At 40.4% G+C, this 18,233-nt stretch overlaps 1 protein-coding gene across 7 annotated transcripts in view; it reads left to right on the forward strand.

The window, feature by feature from the left end:
- The first annotated feature begins 9,858 nt into the window (after positions 1 to 9,858).
- Ptx1 (pituitary homeobox homolog Ptx1) overlaps positions 9,859 to 18,233 on the forward strand; it is a 44,310-nt gene continuing 35,935 nt past the window's right edge. For 4 of the 7 annotated variants that reach the window (XM_069116768.1, XM_069116770.1, XM_069116771.1 and 1 more), the window contains exon 1: positions 9,859 to 10,958. In XM_069116768.1, coding sequence (XP_068972869.1) covers positions 10,667 to 10,958 — 292 coding nt within the window. In that variant the 5' untranslated portion in view covers positions 9,859 to 10,666. The remainder of the gene's footprint in view (positions 10,959 to 18,233) is intronic. The other 3 variants (XM_069116769.1, XM_069116772.1, XM_069116774.1) reach the window with 1 other exon arrangement.

The raw sequence follows: 18,233 nt of genomic DNA on the forward strand, positions 1-18,233 counted from the left end.
ATCGCGGCACAGATAGGAATCTTGAAAACGATATTACGAGCGAAATATCGATTGTTTGCCTTACGGACGCTTTACTATCGCTAATAAAACACGGCCGACTCGTGTCGGCAGCAATTGATCTGCCACGGCCATAGAAATGCCTCGTACTGATAGATCCTTTATGGTACCCGTACCGACGACCAGCTGTTTATCTAGACTCCGTTATGTTAAATAGACCACCGATAGTTCTTTTTCCTGAGGAAAACTGGGTTAGAGTTTCGGAGTAACCGTGGCATTTTCGGACCGCGAAAGAAGAAAATAAACCCGATCGATTAACGCTGGAGTCGCAGTTTTAATATACGATTAGCAGTTTATCGTCTTATCGTTGTAAAATCGTTACTGTCACGTTGATAAGTTATAAAATATTAACGATATATTCGTGATAGTAATTCTTTCATTTTTTTTTCTTTTTATTTCAGAAATAACGCAATATTACGGTACTCGTGTTAGATTTATCCACGGAGTAAACGCGGAAAGGGATTTGAAGTAGAGTTAAGTTTATAAATCTCTTCAAATAAGCAATTCTTCGTTGCTTTTTTTCATTCCTTTATCGCTTGTTTATGGCATATGCCTTGTAATATTATCAAATATATGAATATTTAATCAGGGATTGAAACGAAACGTCCGATATATTTAACGCGTAATACAATTAATACTTTATACGGCCACTGTAAATATACGAATGCAATTTTCAATCCAATTATTTTGTTCGACAAAAATATCTTTAATTCGTTATCGATATGCCTGATTTCCAGTTAATCGATTTCGCGTTCGATTAATTTTCCCGGATCGTTAAAGATCTTCTTTCTTTGCTAAAATGACAGCGAGATTGAAATATAAAAAATCCAAACGATAGAAAGATCAAGTCGCGATGTAAGACATAATTATACAAATATGTGCATCGTAACGTATATCGGTAACCTGAATTCTCCTTTAAATTCCGCGAAGAGAGAAAGAGAGCATACATACTTATGTGACTTGGAATATGTCCACGGGGTAAGAACACGTACGAACGTTGAAATAAATTCAATTTCGTTGATCTCTCGTAATACGGCAACAAGCACCTAAGCAAGGAACGGTCTTATAAAAGTAAGCTGTAAGAAGACAAATCGTAGGATTCGAACAGCATAAATCTCACGACTCTCGTCATGAACCTTACTCGCGAAGTCTTAACATTTCGTCGGCGAACTGGATTACAAGGAGCGCGAGATTTCCTGACCATACCGTTCCAAGGTCTTTATGAAACTTTCTTTCCGATTACTTTCAAACCTTTGGCTCGTATCGTGATTTACATGAAAATTAAATTGCCAATTGTAATTTTTCAATATTTCTACTTGTACTCGATTCGTTTGTTGCTATCACATACTTATATCGTGACGTTCTAAGATTAATTTAGATTTAATTTAATAAGATGTAAAAGAAGAGAACGTACGTATATGTAACTGACGTGTCTAGTTGGGCAAAAGAAGTAAAATAGTTTGTAGATCGTCACAGTTAGAATTTTTGGATTATCACACACTTTTATAGTGACGTTTCAAAATTAATTTAGATTTAATTTAATAAGATGTAAAAGAAGAGAATTTACGTATATGTAACTGACGTGTCTAGTTGCGCAAAAGAAGTAAAATAGATTTTAGATTTTAGAGTTTTTGGATTATCACACACTTTTACAGTGACGTTTCAAGATTAATTTAGATTTAATTTAATAAGTCGTAAAAGAAGAGAATGTACGTATATGTAACCGACGTGTCTAGTTGGGCAAAGGGAGTCAAACAGTTTTTAGATCGTCACAGTTAGAATTTTTGGATTATCACATACCTTTACAGTGACGCTTCAAGATTAATTTAGATTTAATTTAATAAGATGTAAAAGAAGAGAACGTACGTATATGTAACCGACGTGTCTAGTTGGGCAAAGGGAGTCAAACAGTTTTTAGATCGTCACAGTTAGAATTTTTGGATTATCACATACCTTTACAGTGACGCTTCAAGATTAATTTAGATTTAATTTAATAAGATGTAAAAGAAGAGAACGTACGTATATGTAACTGACGTGTCTAGTTGGGCAAAAGAAGTAAAATAGTTTTTAGATCGTCACGGTTAGAATTTTTGGATTATCACACACTTTTATAGTGACGTTTCAAAATTAATTTAGATTTAATTTAATAAGATGTAAAAGAAGAGAACGTACGTATATGTAACTGACGTGTCTAGTTGGGCAAAAGAAGTAAAATAGTTTTTAGATCGTCACGGTTAGAATTTTTGGATTATCACACACTTTTATAGTGACGTTTCAAAATTAATTTAGATTTAATTTAATAAGATGTAAAAGAAGAGAACGTACGTATATGTAACTGACGTGTCTAGTTGGGCAAAAGAAGTAAAATTGTTTTTAGATCGTCACGGTTAGAGTTGTTGGATTATCACAGGTTACAAGATATAGACTGCCCTTCTATAAATTTATAATTTTACGTTTACAATAAGATACTTAGACGATTTTTAATTTATAAAATTTCAGTCGTTTCATTAGAACTAAACTTATAAGAAAACTTGCCTAAAATTGCACTGGCAATATTAGTTCAAGCGTGCAAGAGTGTCGCATAATTTTATAATATATTCAAGAAATTTTATCTGATTTTTTAAATTAAAATTAAAATTTTTCAGAGTTTTTGGATTATCACAGATTACAAGGTACAACGTCCCTTCTATAAATTTATAATTTTACGTTTACAATAAGATACTTTGACGATTTCTAGTTCATAAAATTTTAGTCGTTTCGTTAAGACTAAACATCTAAGAAAATTAAAATTTCACTAGTAATATTAGTTCCAGCGTGCAAGAGTGTCGCATCATTTTATAACAATATTCAAGAAGTTTTACCTAATTTTGAAAACGTTAGAAGGAAATTCATCTCTATTTCTAATATCCTTTGGAAAAATAGCTTCATAACGCTTTATACGACGCGTCTTCTATTTTTTCATTATTTGGCTTGGTGCAAAATAAACGGCCATTTGGCGGTATTTGAATAACATTGAACGTCAACCGGATAGTTATATCGAAGTCGCGCTGTTAAACGCATAACCAGCCATTCGTAGCTGATAAATGTCTATCTTATCCTTTTATGGCATCCCGGCAATAACCGAGTTTATGGGTATCGTTTCACCGATATCAAGCAAATGACAAGTATAAATAACAATGGAGACACGTTAGAAGGACAATTAAAACGTCCATTTTTCATTAGATAATGTCAGTTACAGTAGCGTACCTAATTTAAGATCGCAGAATAATATCGACAGAAATAGATCTCGCTTTTGAAAATGTCCGGAATTTCAATATTCTAAAAATATCGAATATTACGATACGTAATATTTACTTATACGCTTATCCGTTTATCTGTCCATGCAATAAAGTTTCATTTTTAGAACCAGTAATTATCGTAATACATCATCTTTGATTTCAGAACGTAAGCTCAAATTTCTACCTGATCGTTTCTTTCTTCTTATTAGATACGATTAAGATGGATCGTTTTGACGAAAAATTCGCGTTTCGTTAAATTGATTATCTAAAATTGATTAATAAGCGGCAATAGCTTCGAAGTATCCGTCGCGGATTAGAAGCTATGAACACGTTTTATAAAGATTATCTTATAAGGACAGCGTAAAGAACCAACTTCTCGAAGCATCTTTTTAAATCGTCTTCTCAAACGATACTTGTTAGTAGAATTAGAATTAATATCTCTGAATTCTCGATGAAGAAAAATCTGCCGCTGTTTACCAAAAATGAAAAGCTGATTTACTTGAAGAATTTATGAAAATACGTAATATAAGATCGATAAAAATATACCATAAATCGATCGATTACACGCACGGTTTGTGAAATACGGTTGGCTGATTCGCTTCTACCATTTCTACCGATATTTTTCTATAAATATGTAATAACGTAACGGCACGCAGAAAAATTGGATAACGAGAGATAATTAATTTCCTCCTCGAAATTTCTGTTAATTTCATAATCGTACGATTTGATTCTGCTATATAACCACGTGTCATGAAAGCAACTATGAATAGTCGGTGACTGTGCGGTAGTTACATGTTCGGGTCAGCCGCAAAGCCCCTGTGTCGATCGACTGCATCCGCAGATAATCTATAATCCTTCAATTGCTACCGCATTACAATAAATAGGAATATTGTGCATATTCATATATTTCCCCCGTATTTCATTTCGCATAAGCGAACCAATATCACACTCAAACTCCAATCCACGATCGACGATTTGCCTCGTTGCAAATTACCATCGCCAAAACGACGTCAAACTTCTTCTCTATGTCTCGTCTTATGAATTATGACTTTCGCCGAATTTTCCAAAAAAAAAAAAAAAAAAAAACAAAAAAAGAACGATACGACACTGTTGAAAATATACAACGTATCTAAAAAATTCTGGTTAACTTTGCAACGTTGTTGTAAGAATCTGGATAAAGAATGAAGAAAGAAACTTTTTCTTGTGTGCGTCTTATTTTCTTACGAGTTACGAGTTTAATTTAAAAAAATAAAATACAATAAAAAATTGTCAGTGATTATAAAATAAAGAACAGAGTTGAATTTCGAATTTCCTCTACTTCTTCGTCGAAAATAATACAGCGTATAAAACATTTTGATTACACTACGACCTATATATATACATATAGTGCAAGTCGTGAGCCAGAAAAATATATATAACATCGACAAGAAGGAATTTGGAACTGAATTCCTTTTTTCTTATTCTTTTCCTACATAGATACGTTTCTGGATATATATCTCTTTTTCAATATCGTATATATTTTTCTGGCTCACGACTCGCACTGCGATCTTCAACCGACGATGCAACACTTGGTGTTACGAAATGGAAACACGCGTACAACGTATCCAAAAGAATATTAATTATTCCTACAAACCTGGAATCCAAAAATTGAAGATAAAAAAACCGAATACGATTGAGTTATTCCGTTATGAACTGTAATTTCCATCGAAACTTCTCACAAACCATACGACACTTCTTCGAAGGAAGAAACACTTTTTCAAAAAGACTCCTACTCCCTGTTCCAAGATCCTTCTTCTCCGTACTTTATCTTCCTGTGTATTGCGACTCGCGCCAAAAGTTTTCAAAGAACGTTACGGCACTCTGTCCAGAACGTACAACGTGTTCGGTTAATAAAAAAGAAAAGACAAATCTAACTACGTCTCATTTTCTTCCACCACAACCTGCACGACGTTTGCAGAGAACGATTTCCAACACTTCGATCGAAAACCTACAACGCACTCGAACGAATTAAATCGGTCCTAAAAGACCTAGAGGAACCTAAACAAAGAATCGAGAAGCAGGGAAGAAAGGAGAAGGCAGAAGGTAGAAAAGGGAAATCGACTGGCGTCGATCAATCGAGAAAGAGACGTCGTCGAGCGACTGAAAGCGGCTGCCCATTTGCGGTCGCATTCTTAACAGACATCGACCATTAATTCTCGGCAGACGGGAGCCGAGCAGGGACGTCCATAACTCGGTCGGCCGCTTCAAAAATCAGGAAACACTCTGGACGGTTACCCCTTCGTCCCTCGGATATCACGAATCCCACCAGCGCCGGCGTCTCTCCCACTACGTTCTATCCAAGTCACACTCACACAAGCATACCCGACGCCCACGCCGCGACGCGGTAGGCGTGGCCACCTTGTCATTTGTCTCTTCTACTTTTGCCGAGGCGTTAGGGGGATCCCGGGGATGGCGGTCTCTGTTCGTACCTTGACGTATGTACTGCCGCTACACCAGCCTCCACCCGCTTTTCGTATCGTCGTCGTGCTCCTGTTCGTTTTCTGCGTGCCCGTCTTCCTACAACTGGCCTCTCTCGTCTTCGTCGCTCCGCGGATCCTCGCTCCGCTTCGAACCTCGTCTCCGAGACTTTCTCCCTTTTTCGACGACCACCAAATCATCCGCTTTGTCATTCGCCGCGTTTATCTTTCTCCTCGTGTCCTTCGCGATCTTCAGCTTCTTCACGGTTCTCTTGGTTGCTCGCCGTCGATCGCCGACTCAACGTCACCGCTGATTGCGCATTGCGCGCGTATCACCGAATGCTTCGAGACTCTATCGAACTTTATGTGCTTGTTCGTGTGGTCTGTCGTTTTGTTCATTTGAATCCTCAGTTTTACGTTCGTCTTTATGGTGTGCTGGATAAGTAGTCGGTCTCGCTTGGAATTTTGCGAACGTTCGCAAGAGGAATTTTCCTACCGTGGATAGTTGTATGACGTTGGAGATTTTTCTAGGGTTGTTTGATATTTCCTTCCTTTTGTTAGACATATACTATGCTTATCTTCCAGTGAAGCGTTTTTTTTTTTTTTTTTTTTTAGAGGATTCTATGTAAGTACGTATATTTCATTTTCACAGTAAGTATCCATTGTTCGTGGTTACGCGAAAATACGTATCGATAAATGACACGAAACTTAACTTGAACCTAATCAATTAGTATACAAAAGTTAGAGTAGATACAATCGCGTATAAATATCTTCCATAGTCACTGTATATTTTAGCTGTTATATTTGATCCAATCGTAGATGTAAGACGTTTTTAGTTAAAATCGAACCGTTTGCAAAATTTTTTATTGATTTTCATCCGTAAAACTTGGAGATAGAGTTTGAGTTACCTCGATTAATATTTTCTCTGTTTTCTGTTCTGCTAAATTACATGTAACTCGTAACGCAAAAATAGAGATACTTTCCAATTGTTGTAAGTATCGTAAATTAGATACCTCGATGACGAATGCCTATTGTTTTCGTGCTTCGATGACGTTCGCGTTAATTTTGAAGAAATTATTTGGACAGTGATGAAATATACGGTTGATAAAACAAATAATATCATCGAGCGATACACATTATGTAATAAAGAGTGGAAGATAGCGGAATAAAAGTCGAAATATTTTCCATTGATTTCGCGTGTAATTTTAATGAAATAATTTTCCGCTACAAGTGTATCCAATAAAATTATCACATACATTTTGTTCCACCAAAATATCTTTTTCTCGTTTCCTTCTGATATCGATTTACCAGTCGTATTAATTAATTAGCAATACCAGAATACGCGATTAATTAATTCCACACCTTTCAATCGAGGCTTAAGTTATTTTTACGAGCAAGTTAGACGACATGGTCACTCGGCATTCTCGAAATAAGATAAGACAAACGTAGATAAAATATTGTTTGTAAATGGCCGATTCGAACGGTGTATTTCACTTCTGGAATTTTTCGTAATCTGATTAGATTCTAGACTATTGCAAGGACGACGATTGCCGCTTTTAATCGTGCGAAAGTAATTAATCATCGTCTAGTCCGTATGAAATTAAAAAATTAACCGTGTTATTAACTCTAAACCGTATAGAGGTGTTACCTATGCTCGTAGAGTTTTTCGTGTCCGTCGATTTATAGAAATTAAAACATCGTGATACACCTACCTGAGACTGGAACGGAACGAATCTGTACGAAAAATTTCGTAGAATCAAAGAAATTGTACGGAAAATTTGGAAACTGTAATTCTCAGTAACAAAGTACAAAATTTCTTCTGCCCTTTGCACGGGACATCGTGGTGATTTTTTCAATGAAATTTGCAGCCGATATACGACACACCTCCCCATTTCGCTTGAAACGCCCAGCACAGAGGCAGTCTAAGTCTACGAAGATAGGTATTTGCTTCGACAGATAAGACGACCGATAACTGCATACGCTCGACTCGAATCACGGTATCTCGGCAAAGATTTTCTACGTTATATCTGAATTTTACATCGCGTAAGAGTTAAAGATGGCGGAGGCGGCGAATCAAACGCGATCGCAACACCGACGTTATCAATCTCGTGCAAACTATCAAAATCGTATCAACGTACTAGAGAGGCAAATTTTTTTTCTTCGATACAGAGAAAAACTACGGATACGTCCACGTGTTTTTTCCCTTTCAACTATATACGCAACTATATATACGTGCATCGTAGAATGTCACGTTGAGCGTGTCGTTAGAGATTAAAGCAACTCATGACGATCCAAGGCGACAAACGTCAACGGAAAGAAACAAATGATAATCAGAAGGTACGCGAGGTTCGTGAAGCGCGGAAAAGAGGAAAAGAGGGAAAGGAAGAGAGAAAGGAAGAGAGAAAGGAAGAGAGAAAGGTAGAGGGAAGGACAGAGGGTGCGTGGTGTGCGTGCTGGATCGAGGGAGAGACGAGAGATCGGTGTGCACGTAGGAGGGGCGGACTTGGATGTTGTTGGAGGGGCGCCGTTTGCAAGTGGGGGTAGATGAAGAGAGGTGCGTCGACGATACCGAACATAGGCGAACCGGTGACTGTTTCGGACACGACTGGGACGGAAAAGAGAGGCACAGGCGTGAGAGATCGCGGCAACGAGGAAACGAGACGAAACGTGGCGCGATATCGGGTAGGGGTAGCGCGAGCGAGAGAGAAAGCCGCGGGGTCGTCCAATCGAGCAGTGTCGGGGACGAGGTGACAGATACAGGCGTGAGAGATCGTGTAACGAGGCGCGAGAGAGAGAGAGACAGAATATGCGAAGGAAGACGGCGTTCGACGAGATGGAGAAAGCGAGAAAGGACGAAAACGAGCGGGCCAAAGTGGGGAGCGATAGGACGAGGGAGAAGGACGGTGGCCACGGTAACCAGAGGGATGAAACGGGGCACGAAGACGCGAGAGATCGTAGCGGTGCGAGCGAGATAGACTTTTGAGGGAGATAACGAAAGCAGAGTGGGAGAGCTGAAGAGAGAAGGAACGGATGGAGGGGAGTAAGAGCGAGCGAGCCAGGGCGAGGCGCAGTCAGACAGTCAGGCAAGCCGCCCGGCAAGCAAGGAAGGCAGACAGGCTAGCAGGCAGCCAGTGCACCAGCCAAGACCACTAGATCCGCTCGGCTTACCGACTTAGAGACTTAAGCCGGCAGGCAGTCCGAAAGGCTCAACCGGCTAAGCCTGGCGGACCCACCTACTACCGACGCGCGGCCACTACACGTTCCATCTACTACGAAAACCGGCTATACTACCGCGACCTGCAGCACCACTCGCGCTTTCTTACGCTTCCTTCGTCTGTCTTCCTCCCTCTCTCTTTCTATTACACGCTGTGTCTGTCTGTTGTTCCTTAACGCGTGCCCCGTTAAGGTGAGAAGACCGAGGTAGACGAGCGAGACGAGAGCGTAGCCGGCGCGCCACGTTCAACTCGAGCTGAAAGGTTCCGGTCGTCGATCGTCGCGATGTCACGGCGCGGATCCCGCGCTCAATTTTCCACGCCATCATCGGCGCGAGCTACCGAGTGAACCGCGTGGGTGGAAATCTCTGGTGCGAGTCCCGCTGGCGCGTCAACGATCGCGAGTCCAGTGACCGGTATCGAGATACGTGTCGGAGGTGTTGCTCTGTCCGGCGTTGCCGGTGTCGCGATACTCGGTGGTGATCCTTCCACGACTGGATATACGCACGTACACCTAAGTTCTCTGCTGTGATCGGTTCGAACACGCGGCTGGAAACAGTGTAGTGACGCAGAATTTGTCGTGAGAGTCGGTTTCGCGAGGATTCGTTCTTCGGGCCTGTAAACGTCGAGCTGTCGCTGTTGCATCGAAGTTTCAGTGCCGAGTAAGAGAACAGAGAACAGAGAACCGTGGCCTTTGTACCTGATCAGCTGGATTCCTTACGGAGATTCGCGACTTAGCTGTCGATCGGAAAAAGTAGAATTTATCGAAGATCAGTGACTGTCCACGTTCCTGCGAATCGAACACGCGTTGGCAAGTACCCGCGTAAGGATTTGAACGATCGATGCGAGCGAACGCTACGCGACGCACGTACGTTTTCATCGTACGTAAACAATACGATCACCTGTCAAAGGAATACCCAAGAATCACAGTGCGTGCAATCTATGGCGTCATCATAGTGCGACCTCTTTAACCTACTTTTCTATTCCACTGTTTCAACCGCGTTTCTCGGTCCTTACGTAACTCATCGTGCATCCGTGGTTATCTGATTTATCGGTCGCTTCTACCAACGTATCGCGTTGGAGCACGTGCGTTAATCTGGCTCTTCTTCGTTTTAAACACAAGCTACGATCCATGAGAACGAACACCTACCACCGTCATCCGGCTCCGACATCATCGTCAGTGTTGTTGACCACAGAAACGCAGAAACTCGCTCGTCCAATTCTATCCGACGCGTAGCGACGGAACGCAGATAACGTTCGGACGTCTCCACGTGATCCGCGACGAGCTGTTCAACCGAACCATATGACGAAAACTACCAAAATTAGTCACCAAGCGTTCTCTGTGCAAGCACGATCACTACTCGCGTCACCGATAACGACGATAAATCGCCAAATTGGAATCAAATTTGATTCGTTGGAGCTCCGACGCAGAGGGAGAAATCGTTGGTGCAAACGGATGCCTCCAGCCGACGGCCGTCGCCAGTAAAAGCGTGCAACGAGTGGAATCTAGCGCGCGTTCGACTCGAATGCCTGGTTCCTGAGGGCAAATTGGAAACACGAGCCGACTCGACGTGATTTCGCGCGACAAACGGCCTCGCGAGGGCTCGGTTGATCTTGCGTTGCGTTGTACAGATCAGTCAACACGACGTTAACCTTCTACAGCATGGAGCGGGGCAGCGGGGGCGGGGGGAGCCTCGAGCTAGCCGGGGGCGGAGGAGGAGGCGGCGGGAACACGGATCTGTGTCTTCAAGATCTCGTGACAGGATCGACGACCGGCCTGTCGGTCCAGCACCATCAGCACTCTGCCGCCGCGGGTTCCATGGCTGGCCTCCACGGCGATCATCTTCAAGCAACGATGCACCATCACGATCTTCACGGAAACTCGCACCACGACGCGTCCATGTTGCACAATTCCAACCATCAACTGCACGAACCGCTGGAGAAGCTGAAACGTGGTGAGTCGGTCACAATATCGAGGGTCCTTTCGACCCGCGTTCTTCCTTCGCGACGATGAATCTAAGAGTCTGATCGGAGGAAATCGGAGAACGAGGGAAATGAGCGATTGTACAGTGTTTTCGAAGTTTTCGCGGTAGACGAAGCTCGGTTCGAGTCTTGGAGGAGGGAAGATTCAACGGAGGTTAAAATCCAACGTGATACGTGTGATGAAAAAGTGTTGCGAGTGGTGGGATATAGATCGGGCATGTTTATGCAAATTCGTGTCCTTGCGGATAGAAATGGCATCCAAAGAAAGATTCGTTTTACTTACTAAACATCGTAACGAGAACTTTGCATATTTTATGCCTGTTTATATTTCTCATTTTACTTTGAATATTTTATATATTTCGAGGTAGATACTTTTACTTTGAATATATTTTACGCCTTTAGATACATTTTCTCTTTCTTTTTTCTTCTTCTTTTCACCTTAAATATTTTACATGTCGTGTATATTCCGCTTATTTTATTCAAACATAGGAATGTCGTTTTTGTACGTTTAAATTTCTTACGAATGCATAAACATCCGCAATCTAGCGATAAGGAAATGTTCTTTATATAGCTGCGAGGATAGCTAGCGGTATATGAGTATTTTTAGACGAAAATTAATTAGGTTATATTACACGATTCGAGTGAAACTAGATCTTGATAGATTTTATTAATTGTTTGATCGATACTGTGCTGTTCTGTGAGTGTTACTGTTGTAAGAGGTTTGGTAACAATGCTTCAAAGTACTCCAATATTACTTATCGTTCCACTTGAGTGTCTTATAGCTTGTATACGTTGGTCGATTCCTCCTTTAATTGTAGGAAAAATATATCGTGCAAAGGCAAGATCGCGTTGCCTTTTACTTTTACGTAATCTAACGTTCATTTTAGAATATCTGGATGAAACATAGAAATTAAAAGTTAACTGTACGATAGTCCCTCGATTGTTTGGTGGACAATTTAATTATTCGAAGCGAAGTCAGTTCAAACGTGGCAAAAGTTTTATCGCGACATGAAAGTTTAATTTGAATCTTCCTGGTAGCAGAGTTTTATTTAAATACTTTAAACTTAAAACTTATGCTTATCACGATCCTGGAAATGAATTTTATTTCGTTAGGATTCGAATAATTTTTAGACGTTTATTTTTCTACGAAATATTTAGATATAAAGTGTCTTTGTTCGGGGATTAGACGACATAAAGATAAAATAATAGTTACATTTCTATTCAAGTACCTGTATCTTTTTATCTAACAACGGAATTACGTTGTCGTACTTTCTGTTCGTTTAAAGTCGAAGATATCCGCAATTATTACAATTGTATTTATTATCAAATATTTATTTGCACCTTGAATCTAAAAAAACAAATATCGCTTATCGCGTGACTTGTTAGCTATACAAAATAATAGTTGTAGCGTGCATCTGAAATTCATCTAGCGTGCTTATCAATGCGTAGAAAGTAGCAACGTTTACTCGAGGTTGTTGTCCCATTTGTAGAAAAATATTTTTGTAACCTGCTTCGCGTGAACTATCTCGATCGCTAATCGCCGGGAGAAACTTGTTCTTACACTATATCGAAATTTCCAAATCACACTGTGATAAAAACGTTGTTTTCGCTTATGAAAAAAGAAATTCTAATTGATTGGGTCGAGTTGTTAACAAATAACCTAGTTATATGCAAATAATTGGATATTAAATGCAGCAATTGGCAAGGAAAATTCGAGTTCGATTAATTAGAATGACGTCGTTTTAAATTAGACAGTGGCAGATAAAATATTGTTAATCTTATCCGTCTTATTCATATATCATCAAATTATCGTTTGCTCCGATTTTTCTGAAACTACTTTTTATAATAAAAGATTAATCTTTCTAGGAATCTGTACAAACTATCTCAAAGAATTTATCTTTGATTTGAAAAGGAGAAGTACTTCGAAAAAACGAGCATCAAGTTATTCGATGAACAGCAAAGAGTAACGCAATTATAAATCAATAAACTCGGAAGAATTAAAAGACACAGTCGTACGAATATAGAATTTCCAAATCACATGGCACGCAACTAACCGAATCGGTGTCCTTTCAACGTCTTCGTCGTCCTTTTATCAAACTGAATGACAGTTGTGTCGATCGAATTGAAATCGCCATTCTACTTCGACATCACCGTAGATCATTTTAAACGCAATTCGTCATTTTTGATTTTCTTCTTAACTCGTTTCGACTGAACGCGAGGTTGTATCTTAAATCGAAGTCGCGTAAATCAAAGGAGGGAAGAATCGTAAGGATTAACAATACGGATTAAATTTGAGTGCAGTGTTCGAGATATATTTTGTACGTAGATTTTGTAAGAGTTGTCAGAAGTACCTATGTACAATAGCCTTTTTCCGCGTGTCTTGATCGAAGCACCGATACGACGGAAGAACATTCCTTTTTTCTTCGTCGGCTGGTAATATCGGCGATAATCGCTTGTAGCGGGGAACTTGACAACTCACGTGATTTTATTATTTGCGATATCATCGACGTTCGAACGCGAGAAATATAGTCGAGCACCTCCCTGCTCTTAAATCGTCTCACTGCGTCGTTTGCGTTATCGCGCATCTTTTCAGAAAATCTCGTATCGTTTGTCGTAGCAAATTTGCACGTGTGTGAAGTAAGATTAACGCGTGCACGTTGCTTCGTTTCTACCTTTGTCGTTGCATCAGTTCGTTGCATCGATATGACGAGCGAACGTAAAAGCGTGGCGTTTCTCAAAAATTAGAGCAACGGAATTTTATCGATTATATTCGTGACTCGGATGTTTATTTTACGCGACGATAAATTGCCAATTTGTAGGCGAATGACGCGTATAAATGTATCGGAGGATTGTTGGACGGCTCGAAGTACCAACACAATTTAAGTCATGTTCCTATGGTAGAAATATCGAGTACACGCTATAAACAATATATGACGTTCCTGTTGCAATCTCTGTGAATATTTTCGAACGATAAAGCAACATTGTACGTTGATTTTTGTCAAGTGCCAGCGGAGCACAGATAAAATATTAGTACGAATAGCTTTGATAAGCACCGCGCCCATCGTGTTATTCCAGCTTTGATACGACATGACGAATGAAATTTCGGCCTCGTTCCTGTGTTAATGCAATCGCCAGAAATTGCCATCGCCTAAAATAGTGTAAAATATTGAAATATACATGGGCCGTTGGGTATATCGTTACCTTCCAAGGGCGTCGTTAATTATTTAAACATCCAGAGATAAACGTTCTTACGTGTACGTATCGTACGGAGATGAGAAATTTTAAATTACCATTACTGGATGTCATTAACGCGTTTGAGCGGCTGTTGCTTTGACTTCTTTTGTTAACATCAAGAATATACGATTTTCAAAGCAAACGCTACCATATCGTGTAATACGATCGTTACAGTATCACATACTATTACATCAGATCGATAGCTACACGAATTCTCCAAATACAGTAGCAAAATTTCTTCTACTGCGAGTGTCTTCTCTACTCGACATTCGAAACGACATATCAGGTAAAATCGTATTTCTCGTGATACTTTTCGTAAATCTACGAACACAAAGTTCCCTTCTTATCTTCGTCTCTCAGCCGAGGAAGCCTTTCTTAGGTGGTTCCAAATCGTGTAAAGCATACGTGGCGTCCTAATTTTTCATAGCGAGAAAAATGAAACACACGAACGATAGTTTCGAGATCGAGATAAAAAGCGGAGACAAGGGACGCGTGAACAAACATCGAAGGCCGAATTCCACCGAGTATATCAGCTGGTATAGTCCCTTATAAGCTGTAAGATCCTCGAAAGGAAAGATAATCCAAAAGGAAGAACAATTAAAAAAAAAAAAGAAATAGGGAAAAGAGCGTCACCGTTTTGTCAATCTCGCGAGAATTCAAGCTGCACATAGCAACGAGTCGAGGACGAAGACGATCTCTCAGTGGCGCCACCACCTGTTTTGTGATTCATTAACTCACCGGCTTATCGGGATAAGGCAGACTTATCCGGGGCTCGAACCCGACACTGCGGCTAAACCCGATCTTATTCCAATGGCATCCCACCTATCCCCGTTTCAGTTTCACTCCCAGAGCCGGCAGTTCCCACTTCCAGACCGCAGGTACTCTCCGTTCCATTCGTTTGCGGAATCGCGATCTTTCCTACGTTTCGCGTGCTACTCTCTATCCGTCCGATTGATTTGACGAGAATTCGATACGTTAGAAGGTTGAACGATCCAGGATCTTTGGATCCGAACGAACCAAGAGGAGTTATTTTTAAGAGAACTGTTTCGCTTAGTTCGTCGAGTTGGTTCGGACGATCGCTTGCTTCGAGGTGGATCGTTGATTTGGCGAAGCGCGTTACGTTTTCGATTTCAGTTAGAAATTTGTTTATTGTCAGGTAAAGGTTCACGGAACTGAATGATACCTTGGGTGTAGATAGTATCTGTTCTTTGAGTTTCGGATGAAAAATTGGAAGTTCGTGTTCTTCTTGCGATATTAAATAAGAATTTAGTGGTTGTGAAAGGATTCTTCAATTCCGTTTAATCCGCAGGAATATTACTGGGAAGGTTTTAGTTTGCAAAAGATAATTTCAGTTATTTGGTGTCGGAGGTAGTGGTATTGTTTAAATGGATATACGAACTTCACCTTCTACCAGCTTTCGTTATCTCTAACGTTATTTTCCCCTTTCAAATATCCGACAAACTCGGATCATCTGTCGTCCGATTTATTTTCCAATATCGTCACCCCCCCCCCCAAAGTAAAGCCGCATTTACATTTCGCTTTTTATTATTATTAACACGCCATTAATGCAAAATAACGCGAAAGAAGAGAAATCGGATCGATAACCGTCCATACGTGTCCAGTTTGAAAATTCGATTTCTTCACGGGCAATTCATAGAAAAAGGACCCTTTTGACAAATCTGTTATCCCTTTCGGTCAATGGCAATATCCCGATATTTTGTCAACAGGCTGGCATACGGTCTGTACCGGGTTTTCGATCGGAATACCCCCGATAGTCATTAACTACCCCTTTGTTGTGGCGATGGCTGCGCGAGATCCGCTGGCAGATGCGCCGAAGTCAACCCTTGTTGCCATCGTCTAATGGTGTTGACAAATTGCTCGGCTAGCCGCTAGGTTTCCCTAGGGAAGCTACGGTAGAACTCTTCTGACCGCAGACTCATTGGCATTTAGACGTGCAATCTTTCAGATCGCTGCGCCACCCGAATAAGACGTATCGTCCTCCCTTTAGCCTCCATCACGCACCCTATGAATTGTAACGTGTGCGGAATAATTGCAGAGAATGTTCTCGATTAATAACGTGGTTAACTGGTGCTACGTTGTCGCTTATCCTTGTATAAAAAAAGAAAAAAGAAATAATCGTTTTCTCGAGAAAAACGAACGGATAGTTGATTTCCCAGAAGATACTGTGTACATACTCGTCTTCCGATATTGAATTGATATTTTGAATTTTTCTATCGATAAACCTACCGTACCGTTTCTCCAATTGAAACTTGGTTTTCTCGCGAAGGACAAACGATCAGTCACTTTCGTAAGGAAAACCTCGGTGCCTCGATAAATCGTCGATTTTATAGACGACCGTCTGCGAGAGTAGGAACATTATAGACTCGGCAGAAACAGTTAAGTCGGTCGATGAGCCGAGCTATCAAGCTGATTTTCTGCCTCGATTTTCTCGATCACCGAGGCAATCGTGGCGCTCTTCTAAGCGCGACAGGAACCAAGCCCGTGGGATCAACATAGAAATGAACTGATTTCCTTCCCATTATCTCAGCTGGCGCTGGTGGCACGGTCGGAGGACCTACCTACCTCAGAAACAAGGTTTGTATACTCAGTGGGTTTCGATTGAAGTGGGCTGGCTCGGTGTCGGGGATCGTTTCGCCGAGGAAATTTTCTGTGCGTGCCGATGTGTGAGAACCGGGGGAACTCCGAAACCATCAAACCGCCGCGAAACTTGCGGTCTTTAAGGGTGTAATCCTAGAAGCACCTCAAAATATAGCAGGTCTTTCTACGAAGTTAATTCTAGCCTCTACAAACTGCACCAACGAATGGCATATCTTGCTCTTATTTTGTTATAGAGCTCTGGAGATGCTGTCAAATTAATTGCAGGATACGTGGTTAAGACTGTGATAGGGAGGTTTTGAGAAAGACGAATCTCGGTTTTTAAAAGCGTGCCGTATCTACGAAACATTCTGATAACGCTAAATTATATTTTATAATACGTTTTATAAGTCAGTACTATTACATCATTTCAGAATATTACTACTGTCATATATCGTTTTGTATCTGTGAATCATCTTCTCTAGAATATACGTATAATTATCACGATGTTTTCATAAATAGTTACGAAAGCGAGTAAATAGAACATTGGATTATAACGTATCTCTCTCTCTTGCTGTTACGCGTAAGACGAACTACTTTCAATTGATTCGTTTAATCGTCTTAAAAATCACCATCTTCGTCATTATAGCTATGTATCATTTTATGAGAATATTAATTTGCTTTATGACAACGACATAAACATCCCCTCGAATAAAATCGTTATTTTCGCTAGAAATTAAAATATAAATTTCAATACGTCCCTTCTTTATTACGTATATATTTAATACGTTCATTTATATAATTTAATTTTAATTTGATCCTCTCGAGACTATATTTCGTAAGAAGAAACGTCCTTCGCTTATATTCCAATTTATTCTTTATCCTAGATAATTTCTTGCATAGAAAAATGAGCTAAAAAGAGAGGAAACGAGCGGATTAGATTCCAATTAATTTTCATGGGAGCTATAGGGGGTTTCCCTCGGTAGCGCCAGGCCGTCTGAAAGGTCTCCCGAAGACATTCTATCCATGAACTTTTCCGAAACGCTTGTGACACGCGTGTTAAACTCGAAAGACACACTGCCTCTCAGATTACTTATCGGTTCCATGTGCTCTCGCCCTTGTGTCAAGTTGAAACTAAACAAATTGCTTGACAAGAGCTACCGAACCCTATCCACGGAATCGCTCGTCCTCGATGTGTCCACGTCCGAACAAACAAACGCGACATTTTCCTTGACACTCGCGCATTCTCGTCACCGCTTTCTTCTCGGAAAGATGCGAGTTTCTTCGAAGGACTTGCAAATCATTTTGCAAACGATCCTGCTTTATCCTGACTTGAGAAGATGCGTATAGGGATACTAACTCTCTTCAAAGACGTTGTCTTCGTAACATTAATTCTTTGATAGTTTAGAATATTCGCT

The sequence above is a fragment of the Bombus flavifrons genome, chromosome 7 (assembly GCF_040668555.2).
Source record: "Bombus flavifrons isolate JBK064 chromosome 7, iyBomFlav1_principal, whole genome shotgun sequence".
Classification (NCBI taxonomy): Eukaryota; Metazoa; Arthropoda; class Insecta; order Hymenoptera; family Apidae; genus Bombus; species Bombus flavifrons.